This window comes from Rattus norvegicus, chromosome 1, assembly GCF_021556685.1.
Source record: "Rattus norvegicus strain SHRSP/BbbUtx chromosome 1, alternate assembly SHRSP_T2T, whole genome shotgun sequence".
NCBI lineage: Eukaryota > Metazoa > Chordata > Mammalia > Rodentia > Muridae > Rattus > Rattus norvegicus.
This window is the reverse complement of record NC_141534.1, coordinates 210,034,267-210,060,806: the sequence shown is the minus strand read 5'-3', so window position 1 is coordinate 210,060,806 and position 26,540 is coordinate 210,034,267. Positions and strand designations below refer to the sequence as shown.

Here is a 26,540-nt window from a genome sequence, read left to right as displayed (position 1 = left end):
ACCTAGTGAGAAGGACACTAGGGGAAGTTTAGGATACTCCCTCCCTTAGCGCACGCACACACACACACACACACACACACACACGCGCACACACAGAAAACTCATGCTATCTGGCCCCCACCCCCTTCACCCACCTGCCTAGTCAGGTCCTTTTTTTTTTTTTTTTTTTTTTTTTTTGAAGTGTCTGGCATCATGGTGGGTGCTTGTAATCTCAGCACTAAGAAGGCTAAGACCGGTCTGAGATACAATAAAGAATTTTCGGCCAACCTGGGTTGTAGAGTGTGTTCTCGAGGAGGGGGAAAACTAAGGGAAACGTGGCTTATGTTTGCAGGTAGACCACTTTGGCAAAAGACTCTCCTTCCTCTCAGATCTGCCTGACCCCTGTGTATTTCTGCCCTAGTTGTAATTACCCATGTTTTGTTCTGCGTGCTCACGTGGTTGTGTTCGCACAGTGGGATGGGGCCGACAGTCCCCAGCGGGTAGGGGAGACGTCGGGGTGGGAGTAGAGGTCTGTTTCCAGGCGGCTTTTCATTGGAAGCATCAAGAGCTGGATGTCATAGGTTGGGGGGGGGGGGCGACAGCGCCGCCCTGGGGAGCAAACCGGTGGGTCTGGAGCCCCGCCCCCCGAGTTCCCGGGATGAGTGACCTGAGGCAAACCATATCACCTAGGAGCTTCTCCCGCAAAGTGGAGAGCTGGACTTCCACCTCCAGGGGTCGTGGAGAGGACAAACGTGGACGCCGCAGGTAAGGCCTTTTGCCGGGACGGGTGTCCGAGACGCTGTACCGGGGCCTCACTGGGGCAGGGGAGGCGCACTCTGGGAGGGCGTCCACACGCGAACAAAGGCTAAGGGAAGGAGAGAAACCCGCGACATCTCTAGTCCAGGAGGGCCTAGAAAGGAGGACCCTTGCATACTGGGTCAATAGGCGCGGGTTAGAGGGCCGCGATGCTAAGGGTTCTTGGGGAATACCAGGAGCCCTGGGCTGGGAAGGCTTCCTGGAGGTGGGGAGCCCCAGTGTGCGTGGTCCCTTTAAGAACCGATGCCCGAGAAGCTTGGGGCGCGGGGGACGGAGGGCGGTGGCAGAGAGACCCACGGCCGCCGCCAGGGCTCCGCACCCAGCGCCCGCTCCGCTGACGTCACCTGCCCCCGAGCGGCTCACTCTGATTGGCTGCAGGTGACGTCAGGGGCTTTTTCGCTCGGCATGACCTCATCCCCACCGGCAGCCCCGCCCTCCGCCCCGGGCCTGTCACTCGCGGCTCCCGCGGTGGCCGAGCCGGCTCCGCGGACCCCCGCCCCACCCGGACGCCGGACGCCGGACGCTGAGCCGGGCCGGAGCCGCCGGCCGCGCCCGCCAAGTCGCGGGCTGGGATGCGCGCCGTGAGCGCGCGTGCCCGACCGCAGTACGCGCGCTCCGTCCCGAGCGAGCGCTCCCCGCGGTGGCGGCGACGACGACGGCGGCGGCGGCGACGCGCCCCGCGCGCCTCTCCGGCCCTTGCCCCGGCTACGCGGGCCCCCGACGGGCCCATGGGTGGCGGAACGGAGCGGGCGCCCTGAGCGCGGCACCGACGTCGGGGGCAACCCCAGGGCAAGCGAGAGCCAGGTGAGCCAGGCGCTGACACCGGTCGGGTCCAAAGCCGGGTGTGGGCCCCGGGGAGTATGGAGGTTTCTGCGGGTTTGCGTCCTGAAGGAAGCTCTTTGGAGCACGGAGGAATAGGTGGCTCTACCCCGCGAGCAGCGCGCGCTGCAGATCCGCGCCCGCAGTGAGCTGTCTTTCTCTGCATATTCCTTCTTATCTGGAGGGCTAAGAGACCTAGGGATTTGCGGGGGAGGGCTGAGATCCAGCACATATCGGTGAGAGTCCCTGCGAGGCGCCCCCGCTGGCAGCCAGATTTGGAGAAGGTCGTCCACGGTTGCAGTGGGCAGGGGCAGAAAAACCTCCGACGCCAGAGGGTCGGCTCTCTGCGGTAGGCTCCTTATCTGGAGGGGAAGCTCTAGGACCCCCCACTCTTCGGCTTGCATGGCTGTCCCGTCACCCCCACTTCATGGTGCTCCACTCGCCTCTGCGGATAAAGAACATCTTTACCCAACGCAGAGGCAGTAGGCGCGATGCTGGGGGAGGGGCCGGCACGGCTGCCTCCTGCAGCCTGTCTCCCTGGCCTATCTGCCTACCTTGGGAGGGAGCAGCCAGTCAGCTGCCGCGGGTACCCGTGTGCCAAACCTTGCAGGTGGAGGAGCAAGAACAGCTCAGCTTCCACTAGATCAGACGTCTTGGAATAAATTTGCCTCTGACTCCTTGTTGACAGGGTGTGCTGCGTCTGCAGCAGGAAGATTGGGGGCCTTGGTGGTGCAGTGATGGGGGTGGGGGACCAGTGTGGCATCTGCAATGCTCTGTTGTGCAGCATGGGGTGGGGATGGAGGTGCTTCAGGTCAGGGGCACGGCTTCTTTCACGGTATGAATGAATTCAAAATGGAAATTCAATGACCTGTAGACCCATTCCCTATTGGCTTGCCTCTAGGGTAGCTGGGTGGGTGAGGGTAGTTTACAGTGCCAGGCTCTGCCCTGGGAGGTCAGAGTCCCCGTGCATTCACTCCTTGGTTAACAGGCACCTGCTACAGAGGAGCGAATCACGTGACCAGGAGCTGTAGGTTCATCTTTATGTCTGACTGCTGCAGTAAGCTTAGGGACCTCAAGAGAGTTGCTGGGCAGGTTCTCTTTTCCTCCTGCCCTGTGCCCTTGGGGACACTTGAGGGTGCCTCTGGGGACTTAGCACTGAACACAAATGCAAAAGGATGCTTCAAGTCGATGTGTATAGGATTCCTGCCAACATCTTTCTTCTTGGGCTGATATTGAGAAGTTTCAACTGGACAGTGGCTCGGCGTGGTACCTCTGTGGGTGGGTTTGGAGAGAGTCTGTTAGGCAGTTTACAGAGGAAGCAGGGACAGAGGCTGAACCCACAGCAAGAGAGATCCTTGTGCTGTGATCCTAAGAAATGTGTGAGCCAAAGAACCTGACTGGATCTCTCAGGACCACAGCTCTCTCGGGCCTCCACTGTCTCTTTTTGGCCATTTGCCTGACTGAGAAAATGTTTCTGTCCCCTCTCCAGGGACAAGGGTGCAGAACAGCCTGGTCAGAGAAGCCAAGGCCTCAACTGCCATGCAGGGACATTTGAGCCCCTCCCTCTAGGAGATGATCCCTGCCAGTCTTCAGAAGTGCCCAGTGTGACAGTAAGCTGGTGTCTCAGCATCTTGGGCTCCTAATTTCTGACTCTTTCCTGAGAGCCTGCCTGGCTGTGAGCAGGGATGACCAGGTCAGACCGTTGTGAGAAGCGACCCAGTCTTGCAGTGGCTAATGGTCCTGGCAGCCATTTCTAGAAGTAGAGAGTTTCTTGTTGCTAGGCACTGAGAGGAGTAGATTAGTGACCCAGGACTTGAGCTTCTGTTGGTCACATAAGGGCTCAGGAGTCAGAACATGTCGTGTGGGAACCCCAGTGTGAAAGGTAGTGGACTGGCACTTGGTATGTGGGCACCAGGGGCTTTGGTATGCAGAAGGCAGAAGGCAAGGGTGTGTGTGCAACTGTGTGATGCACTCCAGGCGATTGTAATGTCTTGTGTATGTGTAGATGGACATGTGTGTAATTGCACTCAGGGACAAGACGGATTGTCAATAAGGCGTGCATCTGCCAGTGTACAGAGGGGAGTGTTCCTGTGCCCAGGGAACAGTGCCACAAGGGCTGTACTGTGGACCTTGCCTTCAGCAAAGGGGGGCTGTCTGGGACCTCCCTGAGGGGTGTGGCCTGGGAAAGCTTCCTCTTGACTTTGAATTTAGGAATGCTTGTCTCCTGGCTCAAGATCCTTTGGTGAAGGCCTACAGCCTCTGCATAAGGGGTCTTGACCACCCTGCAACCCCATTCAAGGCTCCCGAAGAACAGGCTGATAGCTGTTCTCTCTGGGAAGGAGTGGGCAGGGAGTGCTTAGGAACATATGCTTTGCTAAGATTTTGCATGGTCTGTCTCTGCCCTGCCTGACCCTCTCAAAACCGTCCCTACGTATCTATTTCAAACCCCAATGAATTCTATCCAGTGCTAGGCCTGATGCCCAGCATTGAGGAAGCCAGGGGTGAGCGTACAAAGAGGTGCTGTTAGGATGGGCTACTGAAGACCAGCATAATGCAGGATTTTCTACATGAGGGGGCTCAAAGGAGTGAGCAGTGCAGTATACAGATGGCCTCAGAGCAATGGGGAGCCAGTGAGAGGCAGTGTGGGGCTGGGTCCTGAGAAGTAGGGCATGGTTGGAGTAAGGGGGCTTCATTGCTGTCTTTGAGTTATAGGTCAGAGCTACTGGGCACCTGCCATGGAGGAATGGGAGCATAGAGGAGGGAGACCTGCCTAATCTGCAGAGCAGCTTGCTTCATGGCTGCTGCAGTAGAAGCAGCCGTTGCCTGGCACCTCTGCTGTTGCCATGGCAACATTGGAGGTGCTAACTTGCTAATGAGTCCCCCTCCGCTGCAAATAACAATACTGTAACGGTTAATAGGGCCCAGCTCCAGTTCTCAGGGTTCCCTCGGAGGTAGAAGAAGGGACAGGTATCAGGACTGAGTATTGCTGCCACCCCACCCCCACCCCCATTCCACCTGCCACCAACCTGCTCTCTTCTGCCCTCCCCTCTGGGACTCCCTTTCCTGCCATCCTCTGCTACAGCCCCTTGTGGGGTTGTGATGAGGGTCTTCAGATGGGGCAACCCTAGCAAAACTACCCTCAGGGTAGTTCAAGGGCTGCTGCAGAGGGGGTGGGGCTGTGCCTTCCAGCTCCCTATACTGGTAGCTCTCTGCTTCCCTCGATGCAGTTAACCCATCTTGCTCACCTGGGAAGGGGTGGACACTGCTGGGTGACAGGACCAAGGGACTCAGAAAAGGCCGTTCTGCACCCCAGCATCCTGTGCTCTAACCCTCTCAGAGACCTGGGCTTTTAGTCCCATTGTCCAGCTCTGCTAGTAGGAAAGCCCACTCCTTCCTCTGGCCTAACCACTAGCCTGTTGTTCCCTCATGCAAGATTCTAGTTAGAGCGCAGGGAAATGTCCCTGAACATTTAAAATAAGCATTTGATCAGAATGTTTTCAGCAGACGGAGGACCCTAGTCTGTTGCTGTTGAGATTACTCAGTGTGACTGGCCCAGGCCTGACTCCCCAGGGAAGGACTTGTAGAGAGGCCCAAGACACACAGAGATGTCAGGGATTGGCACCCCAAAGCCCTCCACCCCAGACTGTACACTGGCAAGGTTTGGAAGTTGTGCCCTTGTACCAGCATGGTAGCTCCACGTAGGCGCCTACATGACTGCAGAAGAGGAGTGGGAATGGGCCAGGCCTGGAAGGGGCTCAAGTGAGTGTCTAGAGAGCCAAGGTCCTTCCTACCCCACTACATTTGTAAGGCTAGATGAAGGGAATATTGTACCTGCCCTGCTATTTTACCCTCCACTACCTCATGCCTCATTGTCCTGACACTGCATTCATGGCGGGGGGGGGGGGGGTGTTCCAGGGGAGACAGCACCTGACAAATGAGAGTCATCAAGCCTAAAACACAAGGCTTCTAGGTCCCCTGATGCTAGCCATTTTCATTCTCTCCACATATTCTTCAGCCCAAGAGCTTCTGGGGCCATGCAGAAGGTCCAGCAGCTCCAAGCATCCTAGGTACCACAACCTTCATCCTAGGGCTGACAAACCCCCGTCCCTTTGTACAATGCGTAGAGTGCACCAACCTCACGCTGAGGCATACATCAGGAACAGTAAAACAGGAGCTCCCTAGTACCTGGCCTTCAGCTTCCAGAGCCCATGAGCAGGGGTGGGGTCGGGGTGGGTGGTCATGCTGGTCCTTCTCTTCTCTCTACCAGCATCAAGATTATGAGCTTAGAGAACCTTTTCTGGAGATGGATTCTGGGAATTGGCCATGCAGCACTGTGTCAAGGAAGGGAGGTCTGAGAGGCCTGGGAAAAGAACAAAGCCAAGCTTTGTACCCTAGGGTCCCCAGAAGAGGAAAATGCAGAGCTCAGCAGGACAGAAGTTGAGGAAGGCACAGGTACAGCTGCACCCCAGAGCCCATAATAAGGACCGTACGTTTGGGTCCTCATTTGTCATCTGCCTTATGCTAAACCCCAGGCAGAGCAGGGGGTGATCAGGGTCTCTTCTCTGCACTCACCCCACCGGGTAAGGCATTGGCTCATCCATCCAGGAGGAAGGGTTCAAAGGATGTGCCAGGTGCCAAACACAGGGCCTGCCTGGGAGCCAGCTGTGGCCGCCCAGATCCCATCATCTGCTGACCATCCACCTTTCCCTCAGGTCTGGCACCATGCACTAGGGTACCCAGAACACTGCAAGGCCACGCCCTCCTCACTTCAGGGGTCACTCTCCCCACTGCTACCACCCCACCATGGCTGGGGATCGGCTCCCGAGGAAGGTGATGGATGCAAAGAAACTGGCCAGCCTGCTGCGCGGCGGGCCCGGGGGCCCTTTGGTCATCGACAGTCGGTCCTTCGTGGAGTATAACAGCTGCCACGTGCTGAGCTCTGTGAACATCTGCTGTTCCAAGCTGGTGAAGAGGCGCCTTCAGCAGGGAAAAGTGACCATTGCTGAGCTCATCCAGCCTGCTGCGCGAAGCCAGGTACCTGGGGTCCACCTAGCATATGTCTCCAGGACTGACCATTCCTGAGCAAGCATGCGTTCTGTCACCTCTGAAACAGACAGAGGAACTCCTAGGCCTGGTGCCAAGAGCCCTCTGATCAAGCATTTCCCCTTTCCTGTCTCTCAATTCCAAATTGGGTTCCTTGGGGTTACAGCTGGGAGTGCTGTAGGCCAGTCCTCTCTAGTGAGGCCTTCCTCTAGAAGTCTGGGAAGCCCCTTTGTCTCCCCATATACAAGGCAGACAAGGGAAGTGGGGTTTGCATGGAGGGTACAGCAGGGTAGATGCAGCGGGATGGTACACGCTGAGGACAAGGACAGCTGGGTCTGGCCACTCTGACTGTGGTAAGGCCAGGAGGAGAAGACTAAGGGGATTATAGTCGTCAGATCACCTCACTATCCTCCCCATCCCTCTTCCTGGGGTCTTCTGTGACCCAGAATGTTCCCCAGGAAGGAAAATCGTTTCATGGACAGATTTCTTCCCCAAGACTATCCAGTGCAGCAGCTGGGGAGGGACTAGCATTGGTAGCCTTCGCCAGGCTACCAAGTACCAACTTCTCCCACCTCTTTTGGGCTAGAGGGGGCGTGCCAACAAACTAGGGCCTTTAGAAGGATTTCAATTTCTGAACTGCCCGACTTCAAGCTGAGATGTCAGAGAACCCAGGTGGGAATCCGCTTGTCGGGAGTCCCCCACTCCAAGGCCAGAACCAGCTCCCTGCGGGGCCAATGAAGGGAATCCAGTGATTAATCACCCCCATCGAGGACTCCAGCCAGAGCGCAATTCTATTGGCTGCTGATGACATCATCCAGCCTGGGGTTGACAGCTCAGCTGGCTTAAAGACTGAGTGTGCTTGGGAGGCGGGGACATCAGTCTGTCTGAGCAAAAGCCCCTCAACATCTGGCCCTAAGGCCACCACAATGGGGAACAGGGCAGGAGGAACCCCAGCTTCCAGCTTCACCTCCTAGCCTGGTGGTGTTTGGGAAGGGGAGTCCTACTGCAACCTCAGTTTCTCCATTAGGAGCTGGGGGAGAATGAATAAGAAGAGAGGTCCTGGCCTTCGAGGAAGCCTACAAACCAGCTCAGACTGTGTGTGTGTGTGGGGTGTGTGTGTGTGTGTGTGTGTGTGTGTGTGCGCGCGCGCGCGCGCTCCCTGAGACTCCATTAATCTCGCCTATGCCTCCTTAACACTTCTGGTTCTGGTGCTTTTGCCAATGAAGGCCAACTCAAGCCATCCCCACCCCTAGTCCCTGCCTGGTGCAAAGCCTGTTAGTGCGGGGGAGGATGACAGCAGACCCTGTCTCTTCTCTCCTATTGCTCTTCTAAGCAGCCTAAGTTCTGCCCTTATGGTCCCCTAGGTGGATGCCACAGAACCACAGGATGTGGTGGTGTATGACCAGAGCACACGAGATGCCAGTGTGCTGGCAGCAGACAGCTTCCTGTCCATCCTGCTCAGCAAGCTGGACGGCTGCTTCGACAGTGTGGCCATCCTCACAGGTGAACTCCTGGGATGGGCCAGGGCTGTGGGATACCTTCTGTTCTAAGCACCCCTCCCCATGCACTTGGCTAGGACTAGGAGTGTCAGAGGAAAAGTTATGTCCTGCAACTGTTGGTCCAGAAGGGGGATCCCAGTACCTCTGGACTTCTCAAAGCCCACTTCTACTTACATCAGCAGGAGAGGTGGACAAGTAGGAGCTCTCCAAGCCGTTTTTTGGTAGAGAGGGTGCCAGGGACCCAGGCAACAAACTGTCTCTGCCTCAAGGGGAGGAAATAAAGGTTTTTCCTCAGTCTATCCCAGAGCTGGTAACACATCAGGGGCCTTGCCCAGAGAAGGTACCAGCAGGCCACAGATTATCTTTCAGCAGCCTACTCCATCATGGCCTCTACCTGAGGGACCAGTAAGTATCTCTCTGGACTACCTGTGCTGGACAGCCTGGACAGCTGGCCTCCGAGCCCTACTCAGAGTCAGTCACACCCAGACACACACACACACACATACACACACACACACACACACACACACACACACACAGAGAGAGAGAGAGAGAGACAGAGACAGAGACAGAGACAGACGGAGACACAGAGACAGACAGACAGACAGAGACAGACAGAGACACAGACAGACAGACATTCTCATGGCTCATACTCCCACTCTCTACCATGCTAGGCACATTCACCCTCAGGCTGTGACTGAAAGGGCTTTTGTAGACTCTACCTCCTAGGAGGCAGAATAGCTGCTAGAGTGGGTTTATTCTAGGATGCCTGCCTGCTCTGCATGGCTGGAATCTGGGGCCTTTTCTGATGCCCTCTGCCCATGCTGGTAGCCTCTGCATAGCACGTAGCTGTTGGAATGGCCTCCACACCCACTACATATGGAGTGGAATAAGTGAGTGGGTGGCCAGGCCAGTTCAATGGCACCAGAATCCCATAAGTACCATGGCGTAAAGCCCAACCTGAGAGGAAGGCTGGGAGGGCCTGGACTGCTTTTAGTTAAACTGCTAGGTAGATGCCAGGGAGATGAACCCCGTCTGAGGCACTCTGGCTTCTCTAACTGGTTTGGAGACTCAGTATCACGTGTAGGGCTAGTGTCTTTGTGTACATTTGGATATGTCCCACCACACTCTGGGCCAGTATGATCCAAGCACATCTGTGTGCCCTGAGCCTCTGGTATCTGCCACACGCATATGTGCATGCACCCCGCCTCTGATATTTGTACAGATGCTGAGCCTGTCTGGGTGGGACTCATGACATTGTGCATGTGTGAATTCTTGGAACCAGAAGCCACATAGCTATACCCTAGCTCCAGCCTCCGGGCTTAGTTTGGGAGAGAGAGAGGAATTTGGGCCTTTTTTTTTTTTAAAAAAAATACTTTATTACTTTATTTATTTAGTATGTATGAGTACGTTGTAGCTGTCTTCAGATACACCAGAATCTGTTATAGATGGTTGTGAGCCACCATGTGGTTGCTGGGAATTGAACTCAAGACCTCTGGGAGAGCAGTCAGTGCTCTTAACCACTGAGCCATCTCTCCAGCCCAAATTTGGGCCTTTTTACAAGCCCACTCAGCCTATAGGAATCCCTCCAGGGCCCAACTCACCACCCTAGTCATGAATGGAAGAACAAGGTTCTTCTGAAAATACAGAGGGCTCCAGAGCTGCACCCTTCCTGGTCCTAGAAGGACAAACCCAAACCTGACAGTGCCTGTCTCTTAGGGGTAAGGGGCAAGGGGTAAGGGGCAAGGGGTAAGGGGCAAGGGGCAAGGGGTAAGGGGAAAGGGGCAAGGGGTAAGGGGCAAGGGGTAAGGGGCAAGGGGTAAGGGGCAAGGACATATGGAGACTAGGGTAGCCTTAGGCTGGGCTCCCAGAGGATTCATTTGGACCTGGTTGTGCTCTAGCTAGCTCCCTGCAGTTATAGGTGTCTGCCCTGTCAAGTTTGAGTTCTTGTCCTCCTTTGTTCAAATACTGAGCTAGGGAGTCAGTGCAGTGTCAGTGCAGTGTGAGACAGGCTCAGAGTGCTACCATAATGATCTAGCTAGTGCACAATCAGAAGCAGACACTGATCAGGGGCTGGGGACGGTTTCACGGCACACACAGAGCTCCTTGGCCAAACACAACAGAGGCCAGGCCTTTACATATCATCCTCTGGCTGGTGTTCACAGGAAGCTCAAGCAACTGGGGATGGCCAGTGAAGGGAATCAGGAGAGGGAACTCAAGCAGTGCTCCCACAGTCAGGTTTGCAGGGAAGGTAATGAACTTAGTCCCCCTTTTCCCCTAGGTTGGAGTTTATTAAGAAAGAGCTTTAAGCTTGATGTCATTATGCCTTGGCTACATTTCTGCTGCTGTGATTAAATGCCAAGTCAAATGCCACTTCCAGGAGGAAGGGTTTATCTGGATCACAGATAAGGGTGCAACCATCATGGTGGGGCAATTAGGATGGCAGGAGCCTGAAGTAGCTGATCACATGACATCCACAATCAGGAACAGAAGAGTGCATGTGGGCGGGCTGGTGGCCAACTCAGTTTCTGCAGTTTGTACTATCCGGGATCCCCTGCCCAGGAATGGTTCTGTCCACAGTTAGGATGGGTCTTTCCATATCAATTAGCATACTTAAGATAATTTCCCATAGGCAAGTGGTTTTAGATTCTGTCCAGTCGACAACCCTAACCGTCACAGTGTGCATCAGTATAGAAAAGGGGAGGGAAGGCGGGCTTTAGCTCTTTGAACAGCAGGCAGGCACACCTTTAGCCAGGAGTGCGTGCAGCTTGTGGGTTGTACTGTCTCCATGGAATGTGGGCCAGTGATGCCACAGCTGTGAGACAGTCTCTGCAGTCCAACCAACAGGCTTGGAGATGCTGATGGGCCCCAGACCCTTGTGGTTAGGTGGCTGTAGTGAGAACAGAGCAAGCCTGGCAATCAGTAACCTGAGCTGGACCAAGGCCATTGCACAAACAAATGTATGTTTCTGTATATGTCTCCTTATAAACATTGTAGTAAGGGCACTGTCTCTGGCCTCCCAGACACAGGATATGGGTAGTGTATGAGAATTTCTATAGGAGAATGAGCTTCAAAGATGGCCAGAGAGTTTCCTAGGCCTCAAAGATACTTAACAACTAGCCAAGGCTCACTCACTCAACCTTGGTGTCCCCATTTCCACCCACCCCAAAGCCTTGGATAGCGCCCCCTCCCAAATCCCTGGGTCCTTGGTACCTACCTGCCTTTCTCCAAACCAGGGGGAGAGCAGCGATTGCCTGTGGGGGATATGATTGAGACCAGAAACTGAGGCCACTTGTTTGTCACAACTTGTCATTGTGGAATATAGCAAGGTTCATTCTACTGAGTTCGTCTCACCATGCTGAGAGCTGGTGGGCACCAGATAGATGCTGCTCAGTTTCTAGATGAACCCCAGCCAGGCTAGATGTGGCTGGCTCAATTTTCACATCTTTATAATTGTTTTATTTGAGCTTCTCAACAATGCCGTGTGGCAAGAAAATAAGGAAACTGAGGCCCATGGTCACTGAGTCAGACATACCAGAGGAGCCAGCTTAGGTATCTCAAACTGGTGGAAGGTTTCTTTTCCCAGACTAGAGTTCCGATCTTGGATGTATCTAGACAAGGACCACAGGGAGCAGGCTGTGTGTGCCCTGCATGCAGGCTCTACCCTACTTCTCTGTCATCTGCTGGGTGGACTGGAGCCATGACCCAACCACAAATGCCCTGTGGGCTATGGCAATTCCAGTGGGTGATGTCATGTCCAAAGAGGCCCCACCTCAGAAGCCCTTTCCTCCCAGACCTGGCACTTGAGCCCAGGCCTGTGGCTTCCAGCCAGCTGGAGTCGGGGAAGGATTGCATCAGCAAGGAGAGAGGCTAAATGCCAGCCTGGCCCCAGGCCAGGGGCTGGAGAAGGACTTACCATGTCATACCTGGGGAATAAGAGACCACTGATGAGGTCTAAGCCACCCCCTGCCTGGGTCCCATGTGCCACGCTGACAGGCCACCTTGACCCTACATTTATGGGCATCAAAGCAATGCCCCTGAGCCAGTCCCTAATTAGCTTGAGGAGGAATGTGGGCGTAGGTGCCTGCTCTAAATGAGCAGCAGCACACCCCCCAGTGCTGCACAGAAGAGCAGGTAGCCTACCAGCAGGAGTCCAGGTGCTAGGCCAGAAGCAGGCTGGGCTTGGGGTCTGCAAGGTGTGGCTAAGTCCAGAGGAATTCTCTCCTGCCCCAGCTGGCCAGCCTCCTCAAGAGCCTTGTGTCTCCTTCCACAGGAGGTTTTGCCACGTTCTCCTCCTGCTTCCCTGGCCTCTGTGAGGGCAAACCTGCCACCCTACCATCCATGAGCCTCTCTCAGCCCTGCCTGCCTGTGCCCAGTGTCGGCCTGACCCGAATCCTGCCTCACCTCTACCTGGGCTCTCAGAAAGACGTCTTGAACAAGGTGAGTACACAGGGGGTCACTGCCAATGGGAGAAAGGGGTGGGTGGATCTGGAATTAGGTCCTCGGGTGGTCCGAGAGGAAGATAGAATGAATATGAGCTCAGAGCACAGGAGGACCCAGAGCCTCCCAACCCACTGGCCTACAGCATGGCCCAGGCAGGAACACAGCAGGGCTGATGGAAAAGCAGACTCCCAGTCTCTTCTGTGGTGGGGCTGGAAGCCTGCATGCCAAACTGCTTCTGTCACTGGGCCCCCGGCCAGCTCTGAAAGAATCCCGTGTTTTAAAAATGGTGAGGAGGGAAAAGGATGAAGGCACCGCCCAGGCAACCATAAAATTCCTGGGAGCCCAATGCTGGCCATGGGTGTGGCTTGCAGAAGCCATCCTTCCTGTACCCATGCTGTGGGCTCCAGGGTTGAGATGAGAAGGGGTTTCAAAACCCAGTCTTTTCCTGTATGGCAAGATCTTGAGCAAAATCTGAGGCTCGGGGGCATCACAAGACTTTAGAGTCCTGTTCTACAGAGAGAGGAGGGGTGGGGGTTGGAGGGACAGACAGAAGGGGGTTGGTTCTAATCCCACTAGGGGGCTTTGCTTTTCTCTGCTGCCCAATTCTGACCCATCTTCCTATTCCACCAGGATCTGATGACCCAAAATGGAATAAGCTATGTCCTCAATGCCAGCAACTCCTGCCCTAAACCGGACTTCATCTGTGAGAGCCGTTTCATGCGTATCCCCATCAATGACAACTACTGTGAAAAGCTGCTGCCCTGGCTGGACAAGTCCATTGAGTTTATTGGTGAGGGGAAGGGAGAGCATGTGTGTCTCTATAGGGTGGAAGAGGAGGCTCGCTAGAGGAAGACTAGACAGAGGCAGAGGGGAGAACTGGGAGGGCCCACCCAGCTCTGAGAAGTCACCAGCACTGTTAGGGGCTGCCTTGGGTAGGGAGGAACAGTGCAATCTCAGCCCTCACCTGATCTCCCACCATCCACCTGCCCCCAGATAAAGCCAAGCTGTCCAGCTGCCAAGTCATCGTTCACTGTCTGGCTGGCATTTCTCGCTCTGCCACCATCGCCATCGCGTACATCATGAAAACCATGGGCATGTCTTCTGACGACGCATACAGGTATTCTCCTCCTGGGCCCTAGGGAACTCCACAACCAATGGCTAACAGCTTTGTCCTCCCTTTCCTCTCCCCACCCACTTGGATTTTACAAATTACTAGCCTGGCAGGGAGGGAAAACCTAAGCCCAACACAGAGCGTGGGTACTTAAAGGTTTGCCACGGGTGCTGCACAGGAGGAAAAAAAAAAAAAGATCAGTGACAAGGTCGTTCTGACAGAAATGCCTCTTGCTTGCTTAGGTTTGTGAAGGATCGGCGCCCCTCCATCTCGCCCAACTTCAACTTCCTGGGCCAGTTGCTGGAGTATGAGAGGAGTCTGAAGCTGCTGGCTGCCCTGCAGAGTGATGGACCTCACTTGGGGACCCCTGAGCCCCTCATGGGCCCGGCAGCAGGCATCCCACTGCCCCGGCTGCCACCATCTACCTCAGAGAGCGCTGCCACCGGGAGCGAGGCAGCCACTGCAGCCAAGGAGGGCAGCCCTAGTGCTGGAGGGGATGCTCTGATCCCCAGCACAGCTCCAGCGACCAGCGCACTGCAACAGGGCCTGCGTGGCCTGCACCTCTCCTCTGACCGCCTCCAGGACACCAACCGCCTCAAGCGCTCCTTCTCCCTGGACATCAAGTCGGCCTATGCACCCAGCAGGAGGCCCGACTTTCCCGGCCCACCCGACCCCGGTGAAGCCCCAAAGCTCTGCAAGCTGGACAGCCCGTCTGGGGGCACACTGGGCCTGCCCTCGCCCAGCCCCGACAGCCCGGACTCCGTTCCAGAGTGCCGCCCACGACCCCGCCGGCGACGTCCCCCGGTCAGTTCGCCGGCCCGCTCCCCCGCTCATGGCCTGGCCCTAAACTTTGGAGACACGGCCCGGCAGACTCCGCGGCACGGCCTCTCGGCCCTGTCGGCGCCCGGGCTGCCTGGCCCTGGTCAGCCGTCTGGCCCTGGGGGCTGGGTGCCGCCACTGGACTCCCCAGGCACACCGTCACCCGACGGACCCTGGTGCTTCAGCCCCGAGGGCGCGCAGGGTCCAGGCGCTGTGTTCTCCGCCTTTGGCCGGGCGAGCGCAGGCGCACCTGGACCCGGTAGTGGCAGCAGCGGTGGCGGCGGCGGCAGCAGCAGCAGTAGCAGTAGTAGCAGCAGCGGCGACCTGCGGCGGCGGGATGTGCGGACCAGCTGGCCCGAGGAGCCTGCTGCAGATGCACAGTTCAAGAGGCGCAGCTGCCAGATGGAGTTCGAAGAGGGCATGGTGGAGGGGCGGGCACGTGGCGAGGAGCTGGCAGCCCTGGGCAAGCAAACCAGCTTCTCTGGCAGCGTGGAGGTCATCGAAGTATCGTGACCCTTCAGGAGTCCCTGTGCCCTTGCTCCAGCCAGGCCAGGTATAAATATATATTATATATAAAACACACAGAAAAGGTAAATGGTTTTACTGCAATTTTTATCAAGAAGTAAATATTTCGATTTTTTTATTTATTTAAGCTAGTGATCTGGCAACTGTGCGGGGCGGCCCTAAAGCTCTGTTTTTACTGTCTGGTATTTAAACTGAAACAGGTTTCTAAGCAATATGAGGCCACCTTCAATCCCAAGCTGGGTTGACAGGCCTGGGCCCCTCCTGGCCCCTCCCCTCTGGAAACATTACTGACCTTTCAAAGAGCTGCCCAGCTTTCCTGCACTTTTTACATAAGAAAGGGGGGAGGGATGAAAAAAAAAACAGAAAACAAACAAACAAAAAAAAAATCAAAACACAAAAACCCAAACCCTTACTTGCCACAAACTGAGCCGCAGACCCCTTCCATTCCTTTCTCTCCTCTCCTGGTCTCTCCTCTCCTGTTTCTCCTGTCTTGGGCTCTGCAGCAAAGCCATAGGTAAGGGGATGGACGGGGAAACCCTAGTGTCCCTGCAGAAGGCCCCACCAGCAGTGTCCCCACACCTCAGATTGCCAAGTCTTACTGGCATAAGGATATCTTCTCTGCCCTTCACCCCAGGGCTGTTCCCTGGCAGGTGTTGGTAGGCACTGGGCCAATGGACCAGAGATTTCAAGGAGACTTGGACAAGTGGGTTCCTGAAAGCCAGATGAGGTAGCTCCCAAGGCAAGGATGGAGGACCTCACTCCTGTGAGAGTGAGACCGAGTTTCTTAGAAGGGCCCTGGAGGCCATTCAGAGGAAGCACTTCTCTTTCCTTTGCAGGTGCTCCTGCCCATTGGGAACCCCAGTAGACTTCCCCAGCATGTACTGGGGCAGTGCCCAGTGCTAGTAGGAGGAGCTAAGCTAGCTGGGGCTGGCAGGGGCTATCTCTGCTGGTCAGAGGGGAGCTCTGGGCCCAGTAGGAATGGGGGTAGATTCAAGCTCTCATCATGGGCTCTTCCTGCCACAGGTAGGACCTGGAATTCGAGTGCACCTGCGGGTTGAGTGCCTCTGAAGCAGGTGGAGTAAAGCACCCACCAAGCGCTTAGGCTTCTAGGAAGTGGAAATCCTCAGCTTTAGGAGAACTGTCTCCAAGCAGAGAAAGACCCCACCTAAGGACAGATGCTTGGAAAGTCCCCATGACTGCCCCATCCCCACAAGGGCTTCTCAGGAGAGAGTCCCCTATGATCCCCTTCCTAGGGTACTTTCCCCAGGGTCTTCAAGATGATATGCTAGCATCCACCCAAGGTGGCTTTTTCTAGGCTCAGAGCCAATCTAGGAGAAGGACAAGGAGAAAAGTGCCAGCCACCCTTGCTGAATATCCTCTTGGACTATTGGGGACCTAAAGTTTTGAGGCAGAATAGAGGTTCTTGCCCTCACATGTCTTCAAGTCTTGGAGTGGGTCTGTCCTTTGAGGAAGAAACCAGGGCTTGTTAACAGGTAGCTGGGGCAGGACAGAGTCTTGGAAAAGACCTAGGGTGGGCCCTTTCTACCCCACCTCTCTTGCTGTGTCCTCCTGTCTCTTCTTCTTTTGACCTGCTCCCTATGTTCCTGTCACCCTTCTTCTTAAACAAAAGTCCTGCCCCAGTTCTCTTGATTCCCACCTATCCTGATCCCTGAGAAAATAAGCTATTGTTGTATTTGCAATCTATGGATTAGAGGTTTAAGTATTTATTATTATTGGTTAATTATTATTATAATTATTATTAATTATGTAAATTTGCCTCCTGTCTGTCATTGAATTTCTGAGGTGACCCTGGGTGTGGAGGGTGCACTGGCTTCCCCCTCCATGCCCCCACTCTACTGCTGTCCAGGAGACAGTGGTATGGGGCCACCAGTTGGACCCTAAAGCTCCCCCTGGGGTCTGGTCCCTCCCCTCTCTTGATGGAGATATGGCATCTATCCTGGACACTTGGGGCCCATCAGCCTCAGTCTGTCTCTGTTCTCACTTACGCATGACTCTGGTCTCCCCAAAGTGAGCAGAAAGATGGAGGAGGTCTCAGCTCCCCCCTCCTTTGTGTTGGGGGAGGTGGAGCACAGGCTTTCCCTGGTGGCTTTTCACCCACTGTCCACGGTGTGGAGAGTATATGGTTCTCTCTTGCTCTCCCACCCCTCTTATCTGGTCACTGCCGGCACTGGAATGGCCCAGAATGCACCTGGCCGCCTCCTGTTGTTCAGTACAGGAGAGGTCCCTTGCCCAAGGCTTCCGGTCCCTGAGGACCAGGGTGCCAGCTTCCCCCTTGGGACCTTGCCCCATGAGGCCGCACTTTCCTGTCCCTCCTTTTGTATTTAAAACAATGTGTTGTAATAAATCATGAGAAGGATGTTTTCCTCAGGCCTCTGCTGACTCTTTCTTAGGGTTGGTTGTGGGAGAGGTTGGGCACTAGGGGGCACTCTGGAAGCTTCCTGAGACAAGGGTCTGGTAGGTTGTACCTGCAAAGTCTTCTTAAATGGGCAGAGGGAAGAATCTGAGGCTTACTGATAGACCAGGTATAGAGGAGGGGCACAGGATCTGATATGTACTCCTAGGGTGTAAAATACCCATTTCCTTATCTACTATTAAAATAACTGAAAACTAGATAGCTTTACATATCAGTTTGCAGGCTGGGGAGACACTCTGGTCAATATTTGCTGGGCAAGTGTGAGTACCTGAGGTGGATCACCAGAACCCAGGTATGGTGTCATACACTTGTAATCCCAGTGCCAGGAGACAAACACAGAAGGATATTGATGCTTATGGCCAGCCAGCCCAGCCTACTTGATGCCCAGGCCAACTTGTATGTGTCTCAAAACAAGTTTGATGGTGTTTTAGTCAGGGTTTCCACTGCTGTGAAGAGAAATCATGACCAAGGCAACTCTTATAAAGGAAAACATTCAATTGGGACTAGATTATACTTTCAGAGGTTAGTCTATTATCATCATGGTAGGAAGCATGGCAACGTGCAGGCAGACATGGTGCTGGAGGAGCCGAGAGTTCATCTTCATCCAACTGCAGCCAGGAGAGACTGTCTCATAGGCAACTAGGAGGAGGGTCTCAAAGCCCACACCCACAGTGACCCACTTCCGCCAACAAGGCCACACTTACTCCTACGAGGCCACACCTCCTAATAGTGCTACTCCCTGGGCTAAGCATATTCAAACCACCACAGGCAGCTTCTGAGGAAATGACACCTGAGGTTGATCTCTGGCCTCTACACACATGCACGAGCACGTTGCATACACAAGTGCACACATAAAAGCTCGGTTCACTTGTCAACTCCCCTCATAACACAATGCAACCGTTAACACAGTTCATTCCTCCAGACTGGTCTTTGCACATATACACACCTCTCCACTGTCTTTCCAACAGATGCAGGATTTAGATATATTCTTTTATGCAGCACAAGGACCAAAAATATACCATAGGGGCTGGCTTCTGCAGCACATATACTGAAACTGGGACAGTATGGAGAATGTTAGCATGACTCTCGTGCAAGGATGACAGAGATTCATGATGAATTCCATTTTCCGAGACCCCCCTGGTACATCTACCGACTGATCCCTGATGCAGCCACCACTTCTGGTCCCCCAGAGGAAGTGCCTTTTAGCCGTAACTATAACCCCTCTGCCTGGTTTCTTCCCCTATCACTCCTGGATGTGGAAGGGTATAGGGAGTAAGGTCCAGACCTTAGATCGTGAGTGTCTCCACAGCCATTTTGTCCCTTACCCCTGCCAGCACCATGAAATATCTCTTCTGCTCCTTTCCCCTTGTTCACTCTCATCCCCACCGCAGATCTTTGGATTGGTGGAAATAGAAGCCATGTTAGGTGTTGGCCCAGTTTCTATAACCTTTATTTTTTAAAGTTTGTTTTTGAAAAAAAAAAAGACATTAAGCAAAAGCATACTAGAGTACTAGAGTGTCTGATGTGACCCTATCCTTGTTTCTAGATTTAGGACTCCTCTCTCTAGACAGATGGCTCCTATACCAGTGCGGAGCAGACAGTACCCGGGTCTATCTCCCATATGTTATTACATTATGTGGCCATGGGCATCCATGGATCATGTTATAGGACAAACTTCCAGATGTGACTCTTCTGGATCACCTCAACATTTGGTTCTTATCCTAACCGTCTCTGTATGGAACACTCAATATGGAGTACCCTGGATACCATATGGGAATTCCTAAGTGGGCTTCTTGGAGGATTTTTGTTTTTATCTCTGCCCCTGCCTAATGTGGCTGTCTCCAGGTTTGGCTATCCTATTCCAGAAACTCTTTTTGCTTTCAGGCAGACAGTGACATTGGCCACTCATGTGAATAGGTAGGGGTGTGTGTGTGTGTGTGTGTGTGTGTGTGTGTGTGTGTGTTTAGGCCAGGAGATGGAGGAGGAAGAATCAGGAGAGGAGAGGAAAAGGATGTGGCTAGCCTTTCTTCCAGCGGATCTCGAATTCTGCATCCTCAAGAGCCCTCAAAGAAGCTGAAAGCTAGCAGTATAGTCTGCCTCTAGCAAGGTTATTTTTAGCTCAAGAACATCTATTTATAGCCCTGGCAGCCCCTAGGAGTCAATAAAACCAAGGACTGGAAAAAGCTGATAGTTGTCTCAAGTAGGCCCGGTAATCCTTCCGCCCTCAGCACACACAAGCACCTGCAGCTGCAGAAGGTGAGTGATAGCACTTCTCTTGGGAGGCCATCTGAGAGCATTGCCTTCAGGACCCTGGAGGCAATGTAAGACACCACATGGAAGTGAAGGAGGTGCCATTGATTAATCCACCAAGACTTCTAGAGGTCATCTTAGCTAAAGACTGCACAAGAGTGAACAATGCTGGGCAAGCCCAGTGTTCAATTCCTATACTGTCATACCCAGGTACATTGCCTCTGCAAAAGACCTGACTCCTGCTTGCAACTCCCTCCCTAGCCCTAAGCCAGCCAAGAGCTGTAGACAGTGACAGTGATGAGAGAGAGAGAGAGAGAGAGAGAGAGAGAGAGAGAGAGAGAGACCAAGATAGCCTCAAGACTAGCCTCAGACAAAGGGTAGACAGCTGGGAATGTGGGAGATAAATGAATAGACTAGATAAATAATGGATAAGAAGGACGATCAAGGGGTTGGGGATTTAGCCCAGTGGTAGAGCGCTTGCCTAGCAAGCGCAAGGCCCTGGTTCGGTCCCCAGCTCCGAAAAAGAAAAGAAAAGAAAAGAAAAGAAAAGAAAAGAAAAGAAAAGAAAAAAAAAAGAAGGACGATCAATGGGTGGATGGATTGATGGATGGGTGGGTGGGTGGGTGGATGGAATGGATAGATGAATGGATGGATATATGAATAGACAGGTAGATGGTTGGGTAGATAAGGGGTAGATGGTGACATATGAGTAGACAGGTGGCAGGATGGCTAAGAGAGGGATGGTGAAAGTATACATGGGTAAATGCCACTCTATTGCAATGGGGTTCTACTGTCTTATATTAAAGCTGTGTGTTCAGCCATGCACGGTAGTGCAAGTCTGCAATCCCAGCACAAAGGGGTTGAAGGCCAACCTGAGCTAAAATTGAAATGAAATATTGTTTAAAAACAATCACATAGGGGCCAGGCAAATGGGTTTAGCAAGCTAGGGTACTTGCTGTCAAGCCTAATGATCCCAGTTCAGTATCTGAGACCCTCATGGTGGAAGGAAAGAATCAACTCCCAGAGGTTGTCTTCTGAGTCTCAGTGGAAACTGTGTCATAGACACAAATATGCAGGTCACACATAAATAAATGTGAAAATACAAGCAAATGATAATAATGATGATGAAGGTTTATGTGCCTCTTCCCACTCTACTTTGGGCTATAGGCAGACACTTGCCTTAAACATAAGAGTGCATCCAGTAAATGCCCTTTGACTAGGCCACACATGAGCAGGTCTAGGACTGCACACCGCCATGGAGCCCAGTTTCTCTCCCAGGCCCAGAGAGAGGAGCAACTTTGTTCAACATCCCTCAGCAAGTCAAAGACAACGTGCACTGAAGCTGCCCGTTTGTTCTGTTCCGACTCCTTGCAAGACCCTGTGAAGAATCCCTGAAGATATCCTAGGGGGCTGTTCTCGGTGGGCTTATGTGACCTGTGCTGTCCCGGGTGAATTTGTCAAAGCACTTCATTGCTCAGGGTTGGAGGAACTTGGGAAACAATGTGGGAAGTCAGTCTGCAGCAGCATTTAGCCTCCAAAGGCTGAGTGGTTGGGAGACTCTGGGCCATAGAGAGGTAGGGAGCATTAGAGGGTCCCTAGACAGGAGAAAGCATGAAGAATACAAAGCTGGGAGCCATAGAGATGCTGGAAGCCTCTGTCCAGGCAGGGTACTCTGGAGATGGACTGAACCTCGTCACCGGACTTTTGGTTACTTTGGGGGTTCTTCTTTCTGCAACCCTTCTCCACCCATATTCCACCCTTTCAACTCCTCCACACTAGGAGAGAGGAAAGGACAGAGGGGAAAGGCGATGATGTCATTGTTAGACTACGTCCTGCTGAGTAGGAGCATTAAGTTCCTTGGAGAAACTTTGATCTTTGCTGTCAGGAGATCTAATCTCTTCTTTCTCTTGTTTCTTCTTCATGCACAACTGCTTAACAAATCGTGACCAACAGCAACTAACCATCAGCCCACCACCTCCTCAGGGCCCTAGTATTTATATACCCTCTGAAAAGTTCCCAGAATTCTAAATATCACACAATCACAGAAACTCTCTGCCACCGGCAAAATAACGCCCTTGCTAGAACATGTGGCAAATCATAGTCAGCTTCTGTGGACAGTCCAAAGCAGCCCCACATCCCACATCTGGGATTTAAACAAAAACACATCCCCATAATATCTCTGCATTTTTTTTCAAAGAAACCAAAGTTTTCACTACAGGACTTACCTTGCTCTGAAGAGCAAATAGAGTGGGGAGGAAGTAGGATGGCTCATCTCAGAGTGGTGGCTTGGGAGCAATCTCTCCAGAGAAATCAAATCCTATATAGAAGACATGAAAGCTAGACTAGGGAGGCAGAGTTAGGCTCCAGGCCTATTCTAGGCCCCTGAGCACTGAGATGTAAGGAACTTCCTGGAAGCAGAAACAAGCACCTCGAAGTGAGGGTATCTTTATGAAAGGATTGGGCCTCCCGTCCCCTGCGGACCAGAAGGAGAGCCAGTCTTGACCAAAGAAGAAAGAGGAGACTATCTGGGACAATTTCCAAAACTCTCCTGAAGGGCTGGGGAGCATAAACGTGCTCTCTCTTCTGCTACTGCGTGCCCCAAGCCTCAGAGAAGGATGCTGCAAGGGCAGGCTTGTTGCCAAAGGTCAGGCAACAAGGTGAGCTCCCTCCAGCCTTCCCAAGAAGAACTAGGCTTGTCTGTCTTTAGCATCTGCCAATGTACCTACCTCTTCCTTCTCCAGGAGCCCCTGTAGTGGAGGTGACCTCAGAAAGGGGAAGAGTTGAGACAGAACACTTGGGAGACTTTCCCTAAGTAGAAGGAGACTGCAGGTGTGACCTAGAGACATATCCCTACATATTTGCAAGCAGCAAACCGGAAACTAGAGCACTAGCCAAGGGGAGTGCCGGCAGCCACAGCTTTCCTCTTACCCTTTTCTCACCAGGAATCACACCGAGGTATGGGGTCAGTGGCACCATTGGCATCTGCGGAGGAAGCCAGACTCAGGCTGATGCAATTAGTGGACATGACTATAAATAAAGACAGCTTTAAATAGAAAGGGTGGGGTGAGTCCCCAAAAGGCTGGTGGTGAGAAGGAGATTGGACCTGAGTGCCTGACTCCAGAGGAGGCAACAAGACCACTCCTGGGTCCTCAGTCTCCCACTGCCCTTCAGTCCAACCAGTCTGTACCCAGAATGTTTCCGGGAAGAGGATAATGTCTGCCCATTCATTCTAGGGTGGTAACTCACAGCACCACACTGGAACTGGAGGGGTCAGGGAGATGGAAACCTGTGTCCTTCAAAGCAACTTTCCCACAGCAGATCCTGGCCTTGGGCTCCAGATTCTTTGCTGGTAGCAACCCTTCCCACTGAGGACTAAAGAACTAAGTGGAAAGGAGATCGACTACCCTACCTCTTTCTGTTCTTTTCTAATGAGGACCTTGAACTTGACTCCCACACCTCGTTGACTTACCCAGAAAGGTCCAGATAGATTGACACTCCTGTCGCCCTGAGTCTGGCCACTCAATGTTCCTCTCCCGAATGCCTTGATCCTCTCCATCAGAGCCTACCCCAGGTTAGAGGTGGATCTGAGACAGGAGTCTGGTTGAGACAGCTCACATGTCCAAGAAAACATCTAATGGGAAGCCTGGCAAAAACTTTAGGATGCAGGTGCTTGTCCTCCTTCTCAGGCTCCCTTGCTCCTCTTGTCCGCCCACCTAGGCCCAGGCCAAGTACCAGCAGGCACTCAGCATCCAGTAGCCTTAGTAGGTTGAGTCCAGGAAGTTAAAGAGAGAACTCTACAGACAGTCAGTAGTGTCAGTCTAGGTTCCCACTGAGGGATACTCTTCCTGGATTCCCCCCCCAGCTACCTAGCTCTTTGCTCTCTGCTGATGGTCACTTGTGAGGAGAGACAGCTAGGGCTATAAGACATAAGTTTCTGCTAACCTGAATCACAGGGTTTTTGGATAGTTGGACCAAGCGGGGAAGAAGAGGGGATGTTTGGGCCCTACTCTTCCCTTGGCCCGTGGCTAGTAGCAGCATCCTTCCCCAACGTCTGCATCCTGATGTGGGTAGGGCTAGGGTCAGGGGCACACTGCTGTACTGTGAGAGAGTGGGCAAAATCTTGACAGACATCAGCAGCCACTGGCTGGAGCACAGCAGAGAGCACAGTGAGTACCTCCTTCTCTGCAGGCTCCTCCTCCTAAGCGCTGCAGGGAACCTTCACCAGCGCTCCTGCAGCCTAGAGACAGAGGAGCACTGGTGTGGTAAGCATCTGCTCACTCTGGGATCTGTACCCAGCGCAGCTAGAGATCTTTGCACCGAGTGGTCAAATGGTTGCCTGTGTCTCTCCTGGCACTACCATCTTGAATAGATTGCATTGTGCACAGAGTGAGACTTGCTACTCACCTCCTAGCTCCAACCTGGGATGGCAGCTGGGAAGGTTGCGAGCAGCCCACTAGTGCCACCTGCTGCCCATGTCTGAGCGGACAAGGACTGGAGTCTGTCCATGAATGATAACCATTCTACTGTGCTTCCCATTGATCTGATTCTCCTCAAGCTGAAAGGAGGACTTGGCCCAGACTGAGCTCTCCAGCCCCACCACCTTCCCACCTTTCCTCTGAGGCCCTCCCCTCGGCCTGTCCACAGCTATAACTGTGCTGGCATCTTGCACCTGCTGTTGGCTTTCTCAGAAAGGTCAGCCATACCCAGGGTTTCAACCGTCAATTGACCCGGTTGTTCCTTCAACCAGATTTTTTTTTTCCTGTACTTTCAGACCTGGAAATACCAAGTTCACCTGGATGGTTTTACCACCATCCCTTTATTTGCTCAGCCACCCCTCCCAGACTATCTAAATCCCTCCCAGAAGGCATTTGCCTTCTTGGCCTGCCTCCAGCCTGTGCATACACCAGGCTGGCACTCCTACCCCTTGCCCAGGGGCAAGCTGCTGCCAGGTTCAAGGTTTCACTTAAGCTCTTCTATGTTGAGTGGACAAACATTCAAGTCTTGGGGTGGGGGTCTGTTGTTATCTATCATATCCAGTAGAGCCTGCCCAGTATTAGAGTTTCTCCTTAAGGTACCATGCGTTTCCTGGGACTTCTGTAACAATCCTTAGAAGTAGGGTGGTTTAAACAACTGGAGTTTCTTTCTGAATTCTGGCTAGAATTCAATTGTTGCTAAGTGGAATTCTGGCTAGAAGATGGAAATCAATTGTTGCCAAGTGGATGAAGATGTGGGCTCCTTCTCAGTGATGAGAAAGAAAACCCAGCCTGGGCCTCATCCTTGGCTGCCATGGGCTCCTAGAACCCTTCATTATATCACCAATATCTTTGGGTCAGCATCCCCACATCCTTCAAAGTGACCTCATCTAAGTTATATGGATAAGGATACAGGTTCAGTAAGATCACATTCTGAGATCCAGGGTATTCGATTCAAATATGAATCCAGGGGGATACAACCCAACCCAATAAGCATCGGAGGGTGGGTGGCAGCATGCACATTCTGGGGTTCTGGTCATGAGAGCCACCTGGGCCTCCTGAACTGCCACTAGCTCTGATGGAAACTGTAGGCAGGAGGTTGATTAGGGAAAGCCACTAGTGACCATGTGACTTTGTGGAGTCCCATTTTGTCATTCCCAGAGAATGTCTGTAAATGCAGGTTTCTTGGGCCCAACCCAGAACTTCAGGATGAGACCCAAGGGAAAAGGCTCAGGGACGTGTCCCCAGAGATCACTGAGAGACCTCATGTTTGATGGCATTCATCCACTGGTTGGGCAGCACAGGGAAGGGCAGTCTCTGGCTTCCTCCAAGCCTTTTTCCTGCTCCCATCTTAGTGGGTCACCTCCCAGAAGTAGTTTGAATACCACCTAATCAGGCTTGCTGAGGCACAAGCTATACCTAGCTCACTGCTTGAAAACCTATAGCTGAACTACTGAGTGTAGTAGCCCTTGCCCATCCACCCTTGTGACAGTCTTTGTTGTCAATTTGATTGCATCTAGAGTCAACTAAGAGACATGCCCCTGAACAAGTCCATGAGGGTGTTTCCTGGAAGTATTAACTAAGGTGGGGAGATCCTATCCCAAACTAGATGGAATCTCTAGAAGTAGCTCAAATATAAAGGTGGCTGAGAGGAATACAGTGCTGCTTTTGCCTGCCTGCCTTTGCTCCTTGCTAGTAAGTGCATCTATTATGTTGCTGCTGCCACCGCCACTATTCTTTGCAGATATCAGATCTCAGTTTCTTTGCCCTTGCTATGATGGTTGAAAGCTCTCCAGGAATCCTCCAGGCCTTCATCACCAGATTCAGGCATTCAGCCCTGTGGACTGAGCATCTACAGGGGTCTTAGCCTGGCCATTATTGGACTACCCAGTCTGGATTGTATAAGCTAATCATATTTATTCTATCAGTTCTGATTAATAGAGCCTCTAAACTCTCAGCATTATATGAAGACAGAGGCAGAGGTTGGGCTATACGTGTGTAGCAGAGGACCATCAGGAGACAGTGGAGCTGGGAAGAGGCCATAAGGGTCCTTCCCTAGGCCTGTAACCCATTGATCTCATGCTTCTGGCCTCCAGGATTGAGAGAGAATCCACTTCTGTTGTTTGAAGTCAATAAGTTTGTGGTCGTTCCTAGGACATCCCTAAGAAAACTCACAATCCCCCACCAGTCACTCGAGGGTCTCTCCAGCCCAGCATAAACTCAGAAGTGACAGCCTCTGAAGTTGATCTGTAACAAGCCTTTGGGAACAGAGCACTTGATGTATGTCATGCTTTTCAGGGGCCTGCTTCCTCTTCTGTTAACTGCAGGCC

At 53.0% G+C, this 26,540-nt stretch overlaps 1 protein-coding gene and 1 long non-coding RNA gene across 6 annotated transcripts; one reads left to right on the top strand and one right to left on the bottom strand.

Moving 5' to 3' along the window:
- Positions 1–658: 658 nt before the first annotated feature.
- Positions 659–17,438, top strand: Dusp8 (dual specificity phosphatase 8). Of its 5 annotated transcripts, none has more exons than XM_087573262.1 (8): positions 1,248–1,599; positions 6,010–6,066; positions 6,327–6,648; positions 8,022–8,160; positions 12,430–12,596; positions 13,230–13,389; positions 13,593–13,716; positions 13,953–17,438. In XM_087573262.1, exons 3-8 carry the CDS (start codon positions 6,418–6,420, stop codon positions 15,040–15,042), a joined length of 1,911 nt encoding a protein of 636 aa, XP_087429388.1. In that variant the 5' UTR covers positions 1,248–1,599; positions 6,010–6,066; positions 6,327–6,417; the 3' UTR covers positions 15,043–17,438.
- A 1,474-nt stretch (positions 17,439–18,912) lies between these two features.
- LOC148007849 (uncharacterized) lies at positions 18,913–22,745 on the bottom strand. Its single transcript, XR_015647718.1, has 3 exons — positions 22,667–22,745; positions 21,964–22,055; positions 18,913–21,513 (listed from the first exon to the last, which is right to left on the bottom strand). It is a non-coding gene; the product is annotated as an uncharacterized LOC148007849 (long non-coding RNA).
- Between the last annotated feature and the right edge of the window lie 3,795 nt (positions 22,746–26,540).

Coding starts and splice junctions, on each gene's coding strand:
- Dusp8 (XM_087573262.1), top strand. CDS start 6,418: ATGGCTGGGGATCGGCTCCCGAGGAAGGTGATGGATGCAAAGAAACTG. Junction 12,597..13,229: donor AGAAAGACGTCTTGAACAAG/GTGAGTACACAG, acceptor CTATTCCACCAG/GATCTGATGACCCAAAATGG. Junction 13,717..13,952: donor TCTTCTGACGACGCATACAG/GTATTCTCCTCC, acceptor TTGCTTGCTTAG/GTTTGTGAAGGATCGGCGCC.